The following is a 19,941-nucleotide window of genomic DNA, read 5'->3' on the forward strand; positions in this document are numbered from 1 at the left end:
CTCCAAGCAGCCTACTTTATTCTTAGTGGCTGTCAATAGTTGAGGGTTTGCCAAGACCTGTCAGAGTCCAAAAGGGGAAGATCTTGGTTGGCTCATAGATTCAGGCTGATTGGAAACAAACCCTCAGGCAGTAGCTTTTAAAGTATGCAGACACGACTCTTTCATGGGAAGACTGGGAGTGTTTTTGTCATTCCCTCTGAAATGGTAGCCTGTGAATGCAGGTCCCACTGGTCACCAAGAGTTAGGATATCAAGGAACCTGTCCTCTCGGCAGCAGACAAAAGTTGAAGCACCAACCAAGTATACAATCTCCTTTCTCAGAAACACCAGTGACCTGGAGTAGGGCAGAGGGAGAGCAGGAAGATAGTTCCCACCCTCTGAGATCTCTGGAGAGGATTACAGTTGGCTCTTAGATGTGTATTAAATTAGAATCCTGTCCCTCAGGGTGCAGCCAAGAAGGTATCTTATACGCCTCTTTCACAGAAAGACCAGGCATTTCAGTCTGCTGCCTTTCTGCTGTGCCCTAGGGTAGCTGGTTAAGAACTTTTTGTCCATTTATTACAGTCCTTTTGAATGTAAGCCTTGCTGGCCACCAGAGCTAGGTGATCAAAGGGTATCCCCCTAGGTGGCAGCTGCAAAAACTGGAATGCCAAACAAGTGCACACAGTTCATTGAGGAGATATAGGCAACCTGGAACGAGGCAAGTACAATGACTGTCACTGTCAAAATGACAGAATCCCACATCCAGATATTGGTTGTTCCAAAATAACTCAAGTTCTTCAATTACATTTCTCTTTTTTATTTTTTTAATGTTTGTTCATTTTTGAGAGAGAGAAAGAGTGCAAGCAGGGGAGGGGCAGAGAGAGAGGGAGACAGAACCCAAAGCACGCTCCAGGCTCTGAGCTGTTAGCACAGAGCCTGATGCTGGCCTTGAACCCAGGAACCATGAGATCATGACCTGAGCCAAAGTCAGATGCTTAAATGACTGAACCACCTAGGTGCCCCTTCAATTACATTTTTTAATACCATGAAGGAAACTATATTAACTGCAGTGATACAAAAAGCTGTAGATGTTTAAACGTATACAACTTGATGGGTTTAGAGATACGTATACACCTGTGAAACCATCATTACTATAATTGCCATAAACTTATCTATCACTTCCAAAGGTTTCCTCCCATACCCCCTTTGTTGTTTTTCCTTTTTTCCTTTGTGGTAAAAGCACTTATCATAATACCTACTCTCTCAGAAAATTTTAAAATACGGTATTAAACATTACAGGTCACATACAGTAGATCTCCAGAACGTTTTGCATAAATTAAATTTTGTACTCTTTGACCAACAGATTCCCATTTCCTCCTCTCCACAGCCCCTGGCAACCACCATTCTACTCTCTGCTTCTATGTATTTGACTATTTTGGACTCCACATATAATTGAGATCATGTCTTGCTTTTTTTTTAAGTTTTTAAATTTTATTTTGAGAGAGAAAGCACAAGTAGAGGAGGGGCGGAGAGAAAGGGACAGAGAGAGAATCCCAAGCAGACTCCGTATTGTTGGTGCAGAGCCCAGCATAGACCTTGAACTCATAAACCATGAAATCATGACCTGAGCTGAAGTTAAAGTTGAAGCTGAAGTTAACCGACTGAGCCACCCAGGAGCCCCAAGATTTGTCTGTGTCTGGCTTAGTTTACTTAGCATCATGTCCTTTAGGCGCATCCATGTTGTGGCAAATGGCAGGATTTCCTTTTTTAAGGCTGAATAATATTCCTCTGTATACCGAGAGTTGTAATTATTTATAAATTTTGGGTATTAACTTGCCCTTATTTAATATTTGGCCTGTAAATATTTTCTCCCATTCTGTGGGTTGCCTTTTTATTTTGTTGAGGACTTCGTTTTTGTAAAGAAGTTTTTTAGTTTGATATAATCTCATTTGTCTATTTTTGCTTTTGTTGCCTGTGCTTTCAGTGTCCTATCCAAGAAATCATTGGCTAGTCCAATGTCTGGTAGCTTTTACCCTAGATTTTCTTCTAAGACTTTATTGTTTCAGGTTTTGAGTTTAGGTCTTTAATCCATTTTGAGTGCATTATTCAAAATGGAGTGAGATAAGGGTCCAGTTTCATTTATTTACATGTAAATTTCTAATTTTTCTCCCAGCATTTATGGAAGAAATGGTCTTTTCCACGTGTGTATTTGTGGCACCCTTACTGAAGATCAGTTGATTCTTATATGCATGGACTTAGTTCTGGTACTCTATTCTGTTTCATTAATTTATATTTCTGTTTTTCTGCCCATACCATACTGTTTAGATTATTATAAATTTGTAATATGTTTGAATTGGGCAGTATGATACCTCCAGCTTTATTCTTGATCAAAATTTTTTGAGCTATTTGGGGTTTTCTGTAGTTCCAAAAAAATTTTAGTATTGTCTTCTGTTTTTGTGAAAAATGCCATTGGGGTTTTGATAAAGATTGCATTGAATGTACAAACTGCTTTGGGAAGTATGAGCTTTTTTTTTTTTTAATGTTTATTTTGAGGGGGAGAGAGAGAGAAAGACAGGAGGAGGGGCGGAGAGAGAGGGAGGCACAGAATCCGAAGCAGGCCCCAGGCTCTGAGCTGTCAGCACAGAACCCAACACGGAGCTCAAACTCACGAACTGTGAGATCATGACCCGAGCCGAAGTCAGATGCTCAACTGACTGAGCCACCCAGGCACCCCAGGATGAGCTTTTTTTAAACAAATTTTTTAAATGTTTATTTTTGAGAGAGGTAGGGGAGAGAGAAAGACAGAGACACAGAGCACAAGCAGGGGAAGGGAGGAGAGAGAGTGAGACAGAATCTGAGACAGGTTCCGGGCTCCAAGATGTCAGCACAGAGCCTGATGGGTGCTTAATGGGTGCTTGAACCCATGAAATGTGAGATAATGACCTGAACCAAAGTAGGATGCTTAACTGATGGAGCCACTCAGGTGCCCCAGGAAATACGAGCTTTTTAACAATACTGAGTCTTCTAGTACATAAACATGAGATGTCCTTCTATGTATTTGTTTTGTTTTTGTTTTGAAAGAGAGAGAGAGAGAGATTGTGTGAGCAGGAGAGGGGCAGAGGGAGAGGGGAAAAGAATCTCAAGCAAGCTCCACGCCCAGCATGGAGCCTGACGTGATGCTCCATCCCAGGACTGTGAAATCATGACCTGAGCAGAAATCAAGAATCAGATGCTTAACTGACTGAGCCACCCAGGCACCCCATTTATTTCTTTTTAAATTTATTTCTTTAAAAAATGTTTATTTTTGAGAGAAGGAGATAGAGTGTGGGTGGGGGAGGGGCAGAGAGAAAGGGAGACACAGAATCTGAAGGAAGCCCCAGGCTTTGAGCTGTCAGCATAGAGCCCTACATGGGGCTCGAACTTATGAACTGCAAGATCATGACCTGAGCTAAAGTTGGATGCTTAACTGACTGAGCTACCCAGGTGCCCCCTTTTTAAATTTCTTAAGTCAGTGTTTTGTAGTTTTACGTGTATAAGGGTTTTACTCCTTGGTTAAATTTATACTTAAGTATTTCTTTTTTAAAAAATATTATTGTAAATGGAACTGTTTTTTAAATTTCCTTTTTGGTAGGTGGTTAATGTATAGAAATGTAGTTGATTTTTGTATGTTGGTTTTGTATCCTGTGTTGTTACTGAATCCATGTACTCTGTTTTTTGTGGAGTCTTTAAGGTTTTCTACATTTAAGATTATGTTATTTGCAAACAGGTAGTTTCACTTCTTCCTTTGCAATTTGGGTGCCTTTGTTTACTTTTTGTTTTTAATTGTTCTGCCTTATACTTTAAGTACTATGTTGAATTGGAGAGGGGGGAAGTGGACATCCTTGTTTTAGAAGTTAAATGTGATGCTTTCAGCTTTTCACTGTTGAGTACGATGTTACCTGTGGCCTTTTCATAAATGGCCTTTATTGTGTTGAGGTGCATTTGTTTTAGTACTTGATTTGTTGAGAGTTTTTTCTTTCTTACCATGAGAAGGAGATGAATTTTGTCACATGCTTTTCCTACGTGTACTGAGATGATTATGTTAATTTTATCCTTTGTTCTGTTAAATGTGGCATGTCACATTTACTGATTTTTCTATGTTGAACCATCCTTGCATTCCAAGGATATGATTCTTTTAATGTGCTCTTGAACTAAGTTTGCTAGTATTTTGTTGGGGATTCTTGCAACTATGTTTGTCAGAGATGTTTGACTTGTAGTTTTCTTCTCTTCTGGTGTCTTTGTCAGACTTTGGTATCACAGTGGTGTTGGTCTCAGAATAGGTGGAAGTGTTCCCTCTTCTTTGACTTTTTGGAAGTGTTTGGAGAGGACTGGTATTAATTTTTTTGATGATTGGTAGGATTCACCTGTGAATCCATCTGGTCCTGGCCTTTTCTTTGTTGGAAGGTTTTTAATTACTCCTTTACTTTTCTCATTTGCTATTGGTCTGTTCAGGCTTTCTGTTTCTTCTTGATTCAGTCTTGTTAGGTAGTATGTTTGTAGGAATTTTCCTATTTCATGTAAGTTTTTCAAGTTACTGGTGTATAATTTTGATAATAGTCCCTTATGATCCTTTTTATATCTGGGGGATCAGTTGCAATGTCGCCTCTTTTGTTTCTGTTATTATTTGATTCTTCTCTCTTTATTTCTTAGTCTACCTAAAGGTGTGTTGACTTTATATTTTCCCAAAAGAATTCTTAATTTCATTGATTTTTTAAAAATGTATTCCTATTCTCTATTTCAGTTCTAATCTCTATTACTTCTTCCTTCTGCCAACTTCATGATTAGCTTGTTGTTGTCTAGTTCCTTGAGGTATAAAGTTATGTTGTTTATTCTACATTTAAAAAAAAAAAGCTTACTGCTATAGCCTTGCTTGTTAATACTATTTTTGCTGCCTCCAATATGTTTGGATATATTGTGTGTCCATTTTTGTTTCTTTAGAGATATTTTCTTATTTTCCTTTTGATTTCATATGTGACCCAATAAATGTTTGAGTATGCTTTTAAAGTTTTTAGTATTTGTGAATTTTCTCATTTTCTTTTTATTATTCATTTCTTTTTCTTTTTCTTTTTGATTATTGGATTTTCTTTTTTTTTAATTTAAATTTTAGTTTGTTAATATATAGTACAATATTGGCTTCAGGAGTAGAATTCAGTGATTCATCACTTACTTAAAACACCCAGTGTTCACCACAACAAGAACTTTCCTTCATATCCATCATCCATCTAGCTCAACCCTCATCCACCTCCCTCCATCACCCTTAGTTTGTTCTATATCATTAAGAGTCTTGGGTGGTTTGCTTCCCTTTCTTATTCTCTCCCTTCCTATATGTTCATCTGTTTTGTTTCTCAAATTCCACATATGAGTGAAATCATATGGTATGTGTCTTTCTCTGATTGACTTATTTCACTTAGCATACTACATTCTAGCTCTGTCCATGTCACTGAAAATGGCAAGATTTTGTTCTTTTTCATGGCTGAGTGATATTCCACTACACATACATATGTATACATATATATGTATGTGTGTATATATATATATATGTGTGTGTGTGTATATATATATATGTGTATACATATATGTGTGTATATATATATATATACACACACACAAAAATATTTTCTTTTTCCAATCATCAGTCAGTGGACATTTGGACTCTTTCTATTGTTTGGCTATTGTTGCTAATGCTGTTATAAACACTGGGGTGCATACACCCCTTCAAATCTGTATTTTTGTATCCTTTGGGTAAATACATAATAGTGTCACTACTGGATTGCAGGTTAGTTCTATGTTTAGGTTTTTGAGGAAACTATACTGTTCTCCAGAGTGGCTGCACCAATTTGCCTTTCCACTAGTGGTGCAAGAGGATTCCCCATTCTCCACATCCTTGCTAACACCTGTTGTTTCTTGTGTTGTTAATTTTAGCCATTCTGACAGGTGTGAGGTGATATCTCATTGTGTTTTTGATTTGGATTTCCCTAATGATGAGATGTTAAGCATCTTTTCATATGTCTGTTAGCCATCTGGATGTCTTCTTTGGAAGAGTGTCTGTTTATGTCTTTTGCCCATTTCTTCACTGGATTATTTGGTTTTGGGGTATTGAGTTTGATAAAGTCTTTATAGATTTTTAGATATGAACCCTTTATATGATGTGTCATTTGCAAATATCGTCCCCCAATCTCACTGGTTGCCTTTAAGTTTTGTTGATTGTTTCCTTCACTATCCAGAAGCTTTTTATCTTGGTGAGGTCCCAGTAGTTCATGTTTGCTTTTGTTTCCCTTGCCTCTGGAGATATGTCTAGTAAGAAGTTGCTATGGCTGAGGTGAAAGAGGTTGCTGCTGCTTTTCTCCTCTAGGATTTTGGTATTTTCCTGTCTCACATTTAGGTTTTTCATCTTTTTTGAATTTATTTTTTTGTATGGTGTAAGAATCAGTAATCAAAAATCTTCCAACAAACAAGAGTCCTGGGCCAGATAGCTTACCAGGGGGAATTCTACCATATATTTAAAGAAGAGTTAATACCTATTCTTCTCAAACTGTACCAAAAAACAGAAATAGAAATCTTCCAAACTCATTCTATGAAGCCAGCATTACCTTTTTTCCAAAACCAGACTAAGACTCCACTAAAAATGAGAATTATAGGCCAATATAATATCCCTGATGAACCTGGATGGCAAAAATTCTCAACAAGATACTAGCAAATCAAATTCAAGAGTACGTTAAAAGAATTACCATGATCAAATGGGATTTATTTCTGGGCTGCAGGGCTGGTTTGGTATTCACAAATCAATTAATGTGATACACCACATTAATAAAAGAAAGGATAAGAACCATATGATCCTGTCAATAGATGCAGAAAAAGCATTTGACAAAAATACAGCATCTATTCTTTTTTTAAAAAGTTTTTTAAATGTTTATTTTTGAGAGAGAGAGAGAGAGAGAGAGACAGAGCATGAGTGGGGGATGGGCAGAGGGAGAAGGAGACACAGAGTCTGAAGCAGGCTCCAGGCTCTGAGCTCTCAGCATAGAGCTAGATATGGGGCTTGAACCCACGAATGGTGAGATCATGACCTTAGCTGAAGTCAGATGCTTAACTGAGTGAGCCACCCAGGTGCCCCCAGCATCCATTCTTAATAAACACTGTCAACAAAGTGGGGATCACTGGAACACACCTCAACATCATAAAGGCCATATATGAAAGACCCACAACTCATATCATCCTCAATGGGGAAAACCTGAAGAATGACCTAGAATGTATTATGCTAAGCTCAAGCCTTTCCCCTATAGTCAGGAACAAGACAAGGATGTCCACCCTCACCATTACTATTTAACATAGTACTGGAAGTCTTAGCCTCAGCAATCAGGCAACAAAAAGAAATAAAGGGCATACAAATTGGCAAAAAAGAAGTCATACTTCCACTATTTGCAGGTGACATGATACTCTATGTAGAAAACCAAAGACTCCACCAAAAAATTGCTAGTACATAAATTCAGCAAAGTCACAGGATATAAAGTCAACGTGCAGAAATCTGTTGCATTTCTATCACCAATAATGAAGCAGCGGAAAGAGAAATCAAGGAATCAATCCCATTAACAATGCACCAAGAACAGTAAAATACCTTGGAATAAACCTTACTAAAGAGATAAAAGGTCTGTACTCTGAAAATATAGATTTATGAAAGAAATTAAAGAAGACAAAAAGAAATGGAAAAGCAATCCATGATCATGGATTGGAAGAACAAACTTTGTTAAAATGTCTACACTACTCAGTGCAATCTACACATTAAATGCAATCCCTATCAAAATACCACCAACATTCTTCACAGAGTTAGAAAAAACAATCCTGAAATTTGTATGGAACCACAAAGAGCCAGAATAGCCAAAGCAGTCTTGAAAAAGAAAAAACCGGAGGCATTGTGATTCTGGATTTCAAGCTATATTACAAAGCAGTAGTGATTAAGACAGTATGGTACTGGCACAAAAACAGATGGAAACAAGAGAACAGAATAGAACAGATGGAAACAATGGAACAAAATAGAAAACCCAGAAATGGACCCACAGCTATACAGTCAACTCATCTTTGACAAAGCAGGAAAGAGTATCCAATGGAAAAAAAAGACTGTCTCTTCAAATGGTGTTGGGAAAACTGGATGGTGACATGGAGAAAAATGAAACTGGACCACTTTCTTATACCATACACAAAAATATTATTACTTTCTAATTTCCATTGTGATCAGGAAAGATATTTAAAATGATTCTGGTCTTTTTAAATTTGTTAAGACCTGTTTTGTGAACTAGTATGTGATCTATCATGGAGAATGTTTCATGTGCACTTGAGAAGAATGAGTATTTTGTTTTGGGGTGGAATGTTCTATATATGTTCAGTTTCCATTTTGTCTATAGTGTCATTCAGTTCTGCTGTGTTACTGAATTTTTGTGTGTGTAGATGATCTATCCATTATAAAGAGGTGGGTATTGAACTATACTACTATTTTATTACTGTCTACCTCTCTTTTCATATTTGTAAATGTTTGCTTTATATGTTAATATGTATTGACAGGTATATAGTTGATGTTGTGCACATGTTTATTTATAATTGTTAAATCTTCCTGGTAAATTGACCTTTTTATTGTTATGTAATGTCCTTTGTCTCATGATAGTTTACCAGTTAAAGTCTCTTTTGTCTACTGTAATGACTCCTCTCTTTTGGTTACCTTTAGCCACCCTTGTACTTTCAGGCTATGTGTATTTTTAAATCTAAAATGAGTGTCTTGTAGACAGCATATAGTTGAGTCTTTTTAAATTTTTTAATCCATTCAGCCATACTATCTTTTGATTGAGGAATTTAATCCATTTACATTTAAAGTAATTACTGTGATAGGAAAAGACTTAATATAACTATTTCATTAACTGTTTTCTGTTTTGTAGTGATTTTGTTTCTTCTTCAACTTGTCTTTCTTTATTTGATGATTGCAGCAGCAGCAGCAGCAGTATGCTTTGATTCTTTTCTCTTTATCTTTGGTGTATCTATTGTGCCTTTTGTTTTTGTAGTTACCACTGGGCTCACTTCAAACATTTTCTAGTTAAGGCAGTCTGTTTTAAGCTAATAACAACTTAATTTTACTTATGTGCAGAATGTGTACACTTCTCTCACATAAACTTTGAGTTGATCTAGATTTTACTTCTTTCTATGTTGTGTTCCATTTTAGTGGTGATAGTTATTCTTAGTACGTTGGTCTTAATTTTTGTATACTAGTGTTAAAAGTGATTTACATGCCACTATTAAAGTATATCCTTTAACAGTGACAGTTCATATGCTTTCATGTTATTGTTTACTTTTTTTTGTTTGTTTCACACTGAACTCCCTTTAGTTTTTATTGTAAGGCACATCTAGCATAATATACTCCCTCAGGTTTTGTTTGTATGGGAGACTCTCTCCTTTATTCTTAAAATACAGTTTTGTCAGGTAAAGTATTCTTGGTTTGTACTTTTTTTGTTTCAGTGCTTTGAATATATCATCCCGCCCCCCCCTTTTTTTTAGAAAAAGTTTTAATGTATATTTATTTTTGAGGGAGAGAGAGAAAGAGTGTGAGTAGGAGAGGGGCAGAGAGAGAAGGAAACACAGAATCTGAAGCAGGATCCAGGCTCCAAGCTGTCAGCACAGAGCCTGACATGGCTGAACTCACCGTGAGATCACCTGAGCTGAAGTTGTACACTTAACCGACTGAGCCACCCAGGCACCCTTCATCCCTCTCTCTTTTGATTTACACAGTTTCTGTGGAGAAATCCACTGATAGTCTTAGGTGCTATTCCTTGTTATAGTCCCTTGGTGTGACCAGTCATTTTCTTTTGCTACTGTGAAAATGTTTTCTTTTTACTTTAGACAATTTACTTGAACCTCTTTGGGAACTTTGGGGCTTCACAAATTTGAATGTTCATTTTCCTGCTTATATTTGAGATGTTTCAATCACTGTTTCTTTAACTTTTTGGTCTCTCTCTCTCTCTCTCTCCCCTTCTGGGACACCTACAGTGTGAGTATTCGTTCTTTTGGGGTATCATATTAAGTCCCATAGGGTTTCTTCACTTTTTCACTTGTTTTTTTATGTTTATTTTTGAGAGGGAGTGGGAGTGGGAGAGGGGTGGGGGGGCACAGAGGCTCTGAAGTGGGCTGCATACCAACAACAGAGAGCCTGATGTGGGGATCGAACTCATGAACCATGAGATCATGATCTGAGCTGAAGTTAGATGCTTAACTGAATGAGCCACCCAGGCACCCCTCATTCTTTTCTTTTTTGTTCTTTTAAATTTGGAATTTCAAATGACTTGTCTTTGAGTTTGTTGGGGTTTTTTCTGCTTAATTGATTCTGCTGTTGAAGTTAATGGAATTTTTAGTTTTATCATTATATTCTTCAGCTCCAGATTTCTGTTTTTTTTTTTAATAGGTTGGTTTTTGTTTGTTTGTTTTTGAGCTTCATCATTTTGTTCATGTATTGTTTTCCTAATTTTCTTTAGTTATCTGTGTTCTCTTTTAGCTCATTGAACTTTTTTCCTTTTAAATTTTTATTTATTTTGAGAGAGCAAGCGAGTGGGGTTGGGGCAGAGAGAGAGGGAGAGAGAGAATCCAAGCAGGCTCCACACTGTCAGTGCAGAGCCCGATGCAGGCCTCAATCTCATGAACTGTGAGATCATGACCTGAGCTGAAATCAAGAGTCAGAGGCTTAACTGACAGAGCCACCCAGGTGCCCCTCACTGGGCCCCCTATCTATCTATCTATCTATCTACCTACCTACCTACCTACCTACCTACCTATCTATCTACATTGAGCTTTGTAAAGATGATTTTATTTGGAATTCTTTGTCAAGCAGTTTGTGGATTTCCATTTCTTTGGCACTGGTTACTAGAACTTTTTGTTTCCTTTGGTGGTACTGTGCCCACTTCTTTGTGACTTTATAGCCTTGCACTGGTGTCTGTGCAACTAAAGGAGCAGGGACCTCTTCCATTCTTTACAGAGTGTTTTTGGCAGGTAAAGACCTACTCCTGCAGGTCCCCAGATAGACAAGCCTGCCTCCAGGATTGCAGTGGAGCAGAACCAGGGCCAGGTCATGGGGCTACTTCCTGGTCTACAGTTAGGTTACGGGTTGGCTGATTTATCATTGGGGGCATCATCAGGCATAGCTTGTGCTGCTTGCCCAGGTGGAAAGGCTACTTCTGAGTCCATAGTTAGCCCGCCTATTACTTGGGACATAGATTGGCATGTCTCTTCCCAGGTTCCTAGGTGGACCAGACTGGCTGTAGGATCACAGTTGAGCAGTTGGAACTGAATATGGGGTTGCTTCTAGGTTTGCAGTTGGGTCTATAGTCAGTGGGCCTATTAGTGGGGTTACAGGCACATGATGACATTCCTGCCAGGCCCACTAGTGTAGATCCATGTATATGGGGTGATAGAGCTGCTCCTAGGTCTGTGGTCAGGTCCTGGGGCAGGGGTATGCTTTCTCAAAGAGTCCTCTGTCTTGGGCTCCATTGTGCTCTTGCAACTTTCTTCCTGGATTTTGAAGCCCCCACAATGGTACTTATGTTTGTGGATAGTTGCCAAATTGGTGTTTATGGGGAGGGGGGAATGAGGGCTGGAGACCTATTCTGCCATCTTGCTAGTAACCATCAACTAGCTGCTGGCCTTGTTGAATACTATAAACTCCACATTTTTCTTCAAATTCAAAAGAAACAAAATTGGAAAATGCCATTTCTTTCTTACATAGAATCATATATCTTTAAACTACTAATGCCAAAAACATAGCTCTAAATTGTTTATTCAACTGTTCATCCTTCATGAGAACCATTCTATTGAAATTTTTATTTTATAGATGAGGACAACAAAAGAATTGAAGTAATAGTATTTTGGGTTGGGGTTGGGACCATACATAGGCCTTGTGGCATATCCTTGGTAGACCTCAGTTTATAAAACAACAGCAGTAAAGTAAGTGCTATATGCCTGGCACTATACGATACTTCTTAAAAGTTCTTTTTCCTTCCTGTCCACTTGCCTCAGAAGTTGCTCTTATGCACTTCTTTCTCTGGGCTATGTAGGAAAAAGAACCCCAAAAACGTCATAAAAAGTCTCTTAACTCCACATGCCTCTCTTGTCCTTCTCCATTTCCTTTTTTTTGTTCCAACGTCAGCATTTCAAAGTTTCAAAGACTTTAGTTAAGCAGAAATGACCCATTTTCAGGGAGAAAGGTAAGAAAATAAATAGGCCAAACTAAGATTCATCTTTAGGGGATAGTGAAAAGGGAACATAGTGTGAACATTCAAATATTAACTACTTTTGTCTCTTCACACACAGTCAACTATGTGTTATTTGTACTTTCTTTTTCTATAAATGCTCACACAGTTTCTTCTACATGTTGAAATTCTTTGAAGGCCATCTGCTCAGCTGAATATCTTGGCTAGAAGTGATTGCTCTATTACCTCCTCATGCTTATTTGGGGTAGCACTTGTAGTCTAACTTACTGTGTACACTTCTTTCTTACTAAATTAGGTAAGAATGAAGCCATTTTTCTCAGTGACCTTCAGAACCTGTCTTATCAAATTGTAATCTCTAAGCCAGAAGTATACACATCACTGGCAGCTTGTTGGAAGGTCAGGATCATGGGCTCTACTCAAGACCTATTCAGTGAGAACCAACATTTTAAGAAGATCCCCAAATTTATTTGTATAATCATTATAATTAAGCCTTTGTTAAAATAAGCTGACTTAGTATTTTACACTATATTTACCAAGAACTGTCTTATAACACACCAACTAGAAATGCTCAGGGATTTCTTAGTTTTATTCATTTACTGGAAGCTCTTGCCAGCCATAATATTGTTATTCTGTTATGCTTTAAATACTTTGAGTAACTTGGATACCATTACCTTCTTCATTACAGGTCTTAGTCATCAAAGATTCAGCACAGGTGTCTTTTTCAAGTTCATTTCTTCTGTCAAGTACTTGTCTGTTGTTTTTTTTTAATTGGAAAAAGGATTAAAAAGAAAATTATAGGGTTAATATGTCATAGAATTTTTTCAATTTTCCCATCATTAAATAATTTACAGGACATTTTTGAAGAGCAATTAAATTCAAATTTAAGATACAAATAAAATATTTTACATACACAATTTTCAAAAGAAGTAGTGGAAACAAAATGTGACATTTTACTGGGGTATTACAGGATTAGAATGGATGGTAAAAATTTCCTATTAAATACATTTTATTTTTCTGATTTTAAAAGTAATTTATTACTACAGAAAAATTTAAAAAAAAACACAAAGGAAAAAAACAATAACATAATTCAGATTTCCAGAGTTCTCATCTGGATAATTAGCTTCTATATGTAAGCATCTTTAAAAAAATTTTTTTTTAATATTTATTCATTTTTGAGAGAGAAAGAGAGAGCGTGCGAGCTGGGGAAGAGGCAGAGAGAGGGAGACACAGAATCCAAAACAGGCTGTAGGCTCTGAGCTGCCGGCACAGAGCCCGACGCAGGGCTCAAACTCACAAGCCATGAGATCATGACCTGAGTCGAAGTCGGACGCCCAACCAACTGAGCCACCCAGGTGCCCCAAGCATCTTTTTAAACAAAGCTGAGATAATACTATCTTATAAAATTTTATATAGCTCTCATACAGTTTTTGTCACATTTTGTATGTAAATTATTACACATTAAAATGGACTATTTTTTTAAAAATGGACTTTTAAAGATGTAGGTTTTAGGGGTGCTGGGTGGCTCAGCCGGTTGAGCATCTGACTTTAGCTCAGGTCATAATCTCATGGTTTGTGAGTTCAAGCCCCGCCTGGGGCTCTGTGGTGACAGCTCAGAGCCTGGAGCCTGTTTCAGAGTCTGTGTCTCCCTCTCTCCCTGCTCCTCCCCTGCTTGAGCTCTGTCTCTGTCTCTCTCAAAAAAATAAAATAAACATTAAAAAAAAAAAAGATGTAGATTTTAGGGGCACCTGGCTGGCTCAGTCAGAAGAGCATGTGACTTTCTTTTTTTTTTCTTTTTAAAGTTTATTTATTTGAAAGGGGGAGTGGCAGACAGAGGGAGAGAAGAATCCCAATCAGGCTCTGCACAGTCAGCACAGAGCCCAATGTAGGGCCGGAACTCACAGACCATGAGATCATGACCTGAGCGAAGATCAAGAGTCAGAGCTTAACTGATTAAGCCACCCAGGCACCCCAGAGCATGGGACTCTTGGTCTTAGGGTCATGAGTTTGAGCCCCACATTGGATGTAGAGATGACTTAAAAATTTTTAAAAGAAAGATGTAGATTCGATGAATTTAACAGATGTATAGATTTGTGTTACTGCTATCACAATCAGAATAAAAATAGTTTCAGCATGTGAAAAAAAAAAACTCCCTCATACCTAACAGTCACACTTTCACCTCTATTAGTAAGCCTAGGAACCACTAATTTTGCTAGCTTGTCATTTCATGTTCTTAACAGTATCCTTTGAAGAGCAAAAGTTGATGAAGTCTAGCTTGTCAAATTTGTTTTTTTATGGATTGTACTTTTAGTGTCAGTTCTGAGAATTCTTAGACTAATACCAGATCATGAAGATTTACTTAAATGTTTTCTTTTAAAAGTGTTATAGTTTTACATTTTATATTTTGATGTATGATACATTTAGGGTTAATTTTTTAATAAGGTGTGAGGTTTACTTTGGGGCTCATTGCTTTTATACATAAGATGTCCAGTTGTTCTAATACCATTTATTGAAGAGTATTCTTCACTGAATTGCATTTGTACTTCTGTCAGAAATCAGTGGGGCATATTGCATAGGTTTATTTCTGGATTCTCTGTTCAGTTTTATTCTGTCAATCTGTCCTTTTGCTAATACCACGATTTTTTGATTAGTATAGATTTAGAGAAGGGCATGGCAAACCATAGTCCATGGGAAATTAAAGTGATGCCCATTTTTGTAGATAAAGTTTTATTGGAACACACCCACACCCATTTATTTCCATAATATCAATGGCTGCTGTTTTATTTTAACAGCAGACTTAAGTAGCTGTGACAGGGATTGTATGATTTGCAAAACCTAAAACATTTACTAAATGACCCTTTATAGAAAGTGTTTGCTAGTTCTTGCTTTAGAAAAAGTCTTAAGATCATGCATGATTTTTCCAACATTATTTCTCTTCTTCAAAATTGTTTTCGGTATTCTAATTTCTTTGTCCTTTTATATAAGTTTTAGAATCAGCTTGTCCATATCTACACAGAATCTTTCTGGGATTTTGATTAGAATTGTTTTAAAGCTTTAGATCAATCAGAAGACAACTGATATGTGTACCATATTGAGTTTTTCAGTCCATAAACATGGTATGTGTCTCCATTTATTGTGGTCTTCTTTGATTAGTGTAAGCAGTATTTGAACCATACTTTAAAACTCTCTCAAAACAAAGTCCAGGAACAGATGGCTTCACATTTGAATTCTACAAAACCTGTACTTTTTTCCCCAAGTTTTATTTAAATTCCAGCTAGTAAAAATATAGTGCAATATTTGTTTCGGGTACAGAATTTAGTGATTCATCACTTATATACGACACCCATGCTCATCACAAGTGCCCTCCTTAATACATATCACCTCTTTAATCCATCCCTTTGTCCACCTAGTAACCATCAGTTTGTTCTCTCTAGTTAAGAGTCTGTTTATTGGTTTGCCTCTCTTTTTTTCCCCGTGTTCATTTGTTTTGTTGCTTAAATCCACATAAGAGTAAAATCATATGGTATTTGTCTTTCTCTGATTTGTTTTGCTTAGCATAGTACTCTCTAGCTTTATTCACATGGTTGCAAATGGCCAGATTTCATTCTCATTTATAGCTGAGTAATATTCTATTGTATATATATGCCACTACTTCTTCATCAGGTGAAGGACATTTGGGCTCTTTCCATAATTTGGTTATTGTTGATAATGCTGCCAGAAACATCGGGGTGTATGTATCCCTTTGAATTAGTATGTTTTTATCCTTTGGGTAAATACCTAATAGTACAATTGCTGGATCATATGGCAGTTCTATTTTTAACTTTCTGAGGAACCTCCATACTGTTTTCCAGAGTGGATGTACCAGTTTGCATTCCCAACAGTGCGGAAGGTTCCCCTTCTCCACATCCCCACCAGCATCTGTTGTTTGATGAGTTGTTCATTTTAGCCATTAGGACAGGTGTGAGGTATGTGTGGTTTTGATTTGTATTTCTCTGATGATGAGTGATGTTGAGTACCTTTTCGTGTGTCAGCCATCTGTATATCCGCTTTGGAAACATGCCTGTTCATGTCTTCTGCCCATTTCTTAAACTGGATTGTTTTTTGGGCGTTGAATTTTGTAAGTTCTTTATAAATGTTGGATATTAACTTTTTATCAAGTATGTCATTTGCAAATACCTTTTCCCATTCCATAGGTTGCCTTTTAGTTTTGTTGATTGTTTCCTTTGCTGTGCATAACATTTTATTTTCATGAAGTCCCAGTAGTTTATTTTTGCTTTTTTTCCTTGCCTCAGAAGACCTATCTAGTAGGAAGTTGCTATGGCCAGTGTCAAGAGGTTATTGGCTGTGTTCTTCTGTAGGATTTTAATGGTTACCTGTCTGACATTTAGGTTTCTCATCCATTTTGAATTTATTTTTCTGTATGGTGTAAGAAAGCAGTCCAGTTTCATTTTCCTGGATGTTCTTGTCCAGTTTTCCCTAAACCATTTGTTGAAGAGACTCTCTTTTTTCCATTGGATATTCTTTCCTGCTTTGTTGAAGATTAATTGACCTTGACCATATAGTGGTGAGTTCATTTCTGGGGTGTCTATTCTGTCCTGTTTTGTGCCAGTCTGTTTTTGTTGCCAGTACCATACCACACTGTCTTGATCACTACAGCTTTGTAATATAACGTGAAATCTGAAATTTGTGATGCCTCCATCTTGGCTTTTCTTTTTCAAGAGTGCTTTGGCTATTTTGGGTTCTTTTGTGGTGCCATATAAATTTTAGGATTGTTTGTTCTAGTTCTGTGAAAAATGCTGTTGGTATTGTGACAGGGATGGCATTAAAACTGTAGATTGCTTTGGGTAATAGAGACATTTTAACAATATTTGTTCTTCCAATTCATGAGTGTGGAATGTTTTCCCATTTCTATGTCATCTTCAGTTTCTTTGATTAGTGTTTTACAGTTTTCAGAGTCCAGATCTTTTACCTCTTTGGTTAGGTTTATTCCTAGGTATCTTGTAGGTTTTGGTACAAGTGTAAGTGGGATTGGTTCCTTGTTTTCTCTTTCTGCTGCTTCATTATAGTATCTAGAAATGCAACAGATTACTGTACATTGATTCTGTGTCCTGTGACTTCACAGAATTCATGTACCACTTATAGCAATTTTTTTGGTCGAGTCTCTTGGGTTTACCATATACAGTATCATGTCATCTGCAGACAGTTAAAGTTTGACTTCTTCCTTTCTAATTTGGATGCCTTTTATTTATTTTGTTGTCTGACTGCTGAGGCTAGGACTTCCAGTACTATGTTAAAAAGTAACAGTGAGAATAGACATCCTTGCCTTGTTCCTGACTGTGTAAGGGAGAAGCTCTCATTTTTTCCCCATTGAGGATGATATTAGCTGTGAGTTTTTCATATATGGCCTTAAGATGTTGAGGTAGTTCCCTCTAACCGTACTTTGCTGAGGTTTTTTGTTTATTGTTTTTGTTTTTTTCTTATCATGTATAGATGTTGTACTTTGTCAAATGCCTTTTCTGCATCTGTTGAAAGGACTGTATGGTTCTTATCCTTCCTTTTTATTAATGTGGTGTAGTGAACTACACTTGTAGCCCTGGAATAAATCCCACTTGATTATGGTGAATGATTTTTTTAATGTACTGTTTTCATTTGATTCTAGTATTTTATTGAGAATTTCTGCATCCATGTTCATCAGGGATATTGGCCTGTATTCTTTTTTAGTGAAGTCTTGTCTGGTTTTGGTATCAGGGTAATGCTGGCATCATAGAATGAATTTTCAAGTTTTTCTTCTATTTGTATTTTTTGGAATAGTTTGAGAAGAATAGGAATTAACCTCCTCATTATTTTTTTAATAGGAAATTTATTGTCAAATTGGTTTCCATACAACACCCAGTGCTCATCCCAAAAGGTGCCCTCCTCAGTGCCCATCACCCACTTTCCCCTCCCTCCCATTCCCCATCAACCCTCAGTTTATTCTCAGTTTTTAAGAGTTTCTTATGGTTTGGCTCCCTCCCTCTCTAACTTTTTTCTTTCCCTTCCCTTCCCCCATGGTCTTAAGTTTCTCAGGATCCACATAAGAGTGAGAACATATGGTATATGTCTTTCTCTGTATGACTTATTTCACTTAGCATTAACGCTCTCCAGTTCCATCCACATTGCTACAAAAGGCCATGTTTCATTCTTTCTCATTGCCAAGTAGTATTCCATTGTATATATAAACCACAATTTCTTTATCCATTCATCAGTTGATGGACATTTAGGCTCTTTCCATAATTTGGCTATTGTTGAAAGTGCTGCTATAAACATTGGGGTGAAAGTGCCCCTATGAATCAGCACTCCTGTATCCCTTGGGTAAATTCCTAGCAGTGCTATTGCTGGGTCATAGGGTAGATCTATTTTTAATTTTTTGAGGGACCTCCACACTGTTTTCCAGAGCAGCTGCATCAATTTGCATTCCCACCAACAGTGCAAGAGGGTTCCCTTTTCTCCACATCCTCTTTAAATGTCTGGTGGAATTTACCTGTGAAGCCATCTGGCCTTGGCCTTTTGTTTATTGGGAGATTTTTGATTACTGATTTAATTTCTTTGCTGGTTATGGGTCTGTTCAGGTTTTCTGTTTTTTTCCTGTTTTGGTTTTGGTAGTTTGTTTATTTTTTTTAGAGTACATAATTTATTTATTTAAATTCAAGTTAACATACAGTGTAGTATTGGTTTCAGGAGTAAAACCCAGTGATACATCACTTATATATAACACCCAGTGCTCATCTCAAAAAGTGTGCTCCTTAATGCCCATCAGCTATTTATTGATTGATTGATTGACTGAATCTTTGGAAGATTTCTTTTTTCTCTCTCTTTAAAAAAGTTTTTAAAAATGTTTTATTCTTGAGAGAGAGAGAGTGCACAAGTGGGGAAGGGGCAGAGCGAGAGAGGGACACAGAATCTGAAGCAGGCTCCAGGCTCTGAGCTGTCAGCACAGAGTCTGATGGGGGGCTCGAACTCACAAGCCATGAGATCATGACCTGAGCTGAAGTCGGATGCCCAACTGACTGAGCCACCCAGGCACCCCTCTTTATTTTTTAAGTTTATTTATTTTGAGAGAAACAGAGACGACACAAGTTGGGGAGGGGCAGAGAGAGAGGGAGAGAGAGAGAATCCCAAGCAAGCTCTGTGCTGCCAGCACAAGAGCCCAATGTGGGGATTGTACTCACAAAACCATGAGATCATGACCTGAGCTGAAACCAAGAGTTGGACATTTAGCCATCTGAGCTACCCAGACACCCCTACCTATCACCTTTTAGCCCATCCTGCCACTCATATGTTTTGTTTCTTAAATTCCATAATGAGTGAAATCATATATTTATCTTTCTCTGACTGACTTCACTTAGCATAATACAGTCTAGTTCCATTACATTATTGCAAATGGCAAGATCTCATTCTTTTTGATCACTGAGTAATATTCTGTATGTATATACCACATCTTCTTTATCCATTCATCAGTTGATGGACATTTTAGGCTCTTTCCATAATTTGGCTATTGTTGATAGCACTGCTATAAACTATTTTTTTGCATGGCACTCTTTTTTTTTCTTTAAAAAAATTATTTTAGAGAATGCAAGCAGGGGACAGGGGCAGAGAGAAAGAGAGAGAGAGAGAGAGAGAGAGAGAGAGAGAGAGAGAGAATGAGAGAG

General features: G+C 37.3%; 1 protein-coding gene across 5 annotated transcripts in view; it reads right to left on the reverse strand.

Annotated features, from left to right (window-relative positions):
* Positions 1-19,941, reverse strand: part of WDPCP (WD repeat containing planar cell polarity effector) — a 381,390-nt gene that overhangs the window by 23,161 nt on the left and 338,288 nt on the right. For 4 of the 5 annotated variants that reach the window (XM_047852288.1, XM_047852289.1, XM_047852291.1 and 1 more), the window contains one exon: positions 12,928-13,007. The exons of the other annotated variant lie outside the window; for it this stretch is intronic. In XM_047852288.1, the coding sequence (XP_047708244.1) occupies positions 12,928-13,007 (80 nt within the window). The remainder of the gene's footprint in view (positions 1-12,927; positions 13,008-19,941) is intronic. 5 annotated transcript variants of the gene reach the window in all.

The sequence above is a fragment of the Prionailurus viverrinus genome, chromosome A3 (genome assembly GCF_022837055.1).
Source record: "Prionailurus viverrinus isolate Anna chromosome A3, UM_Priviv_1.0, whole genome shotgun sequence".
NCBI classification, from domain to species: domain Eukaryota; kingdom Metazoa; phylum Chordata; class Mammalia; order Carnivora; family Felidae; genus Prionailurus; species Prionailurus viverrinus.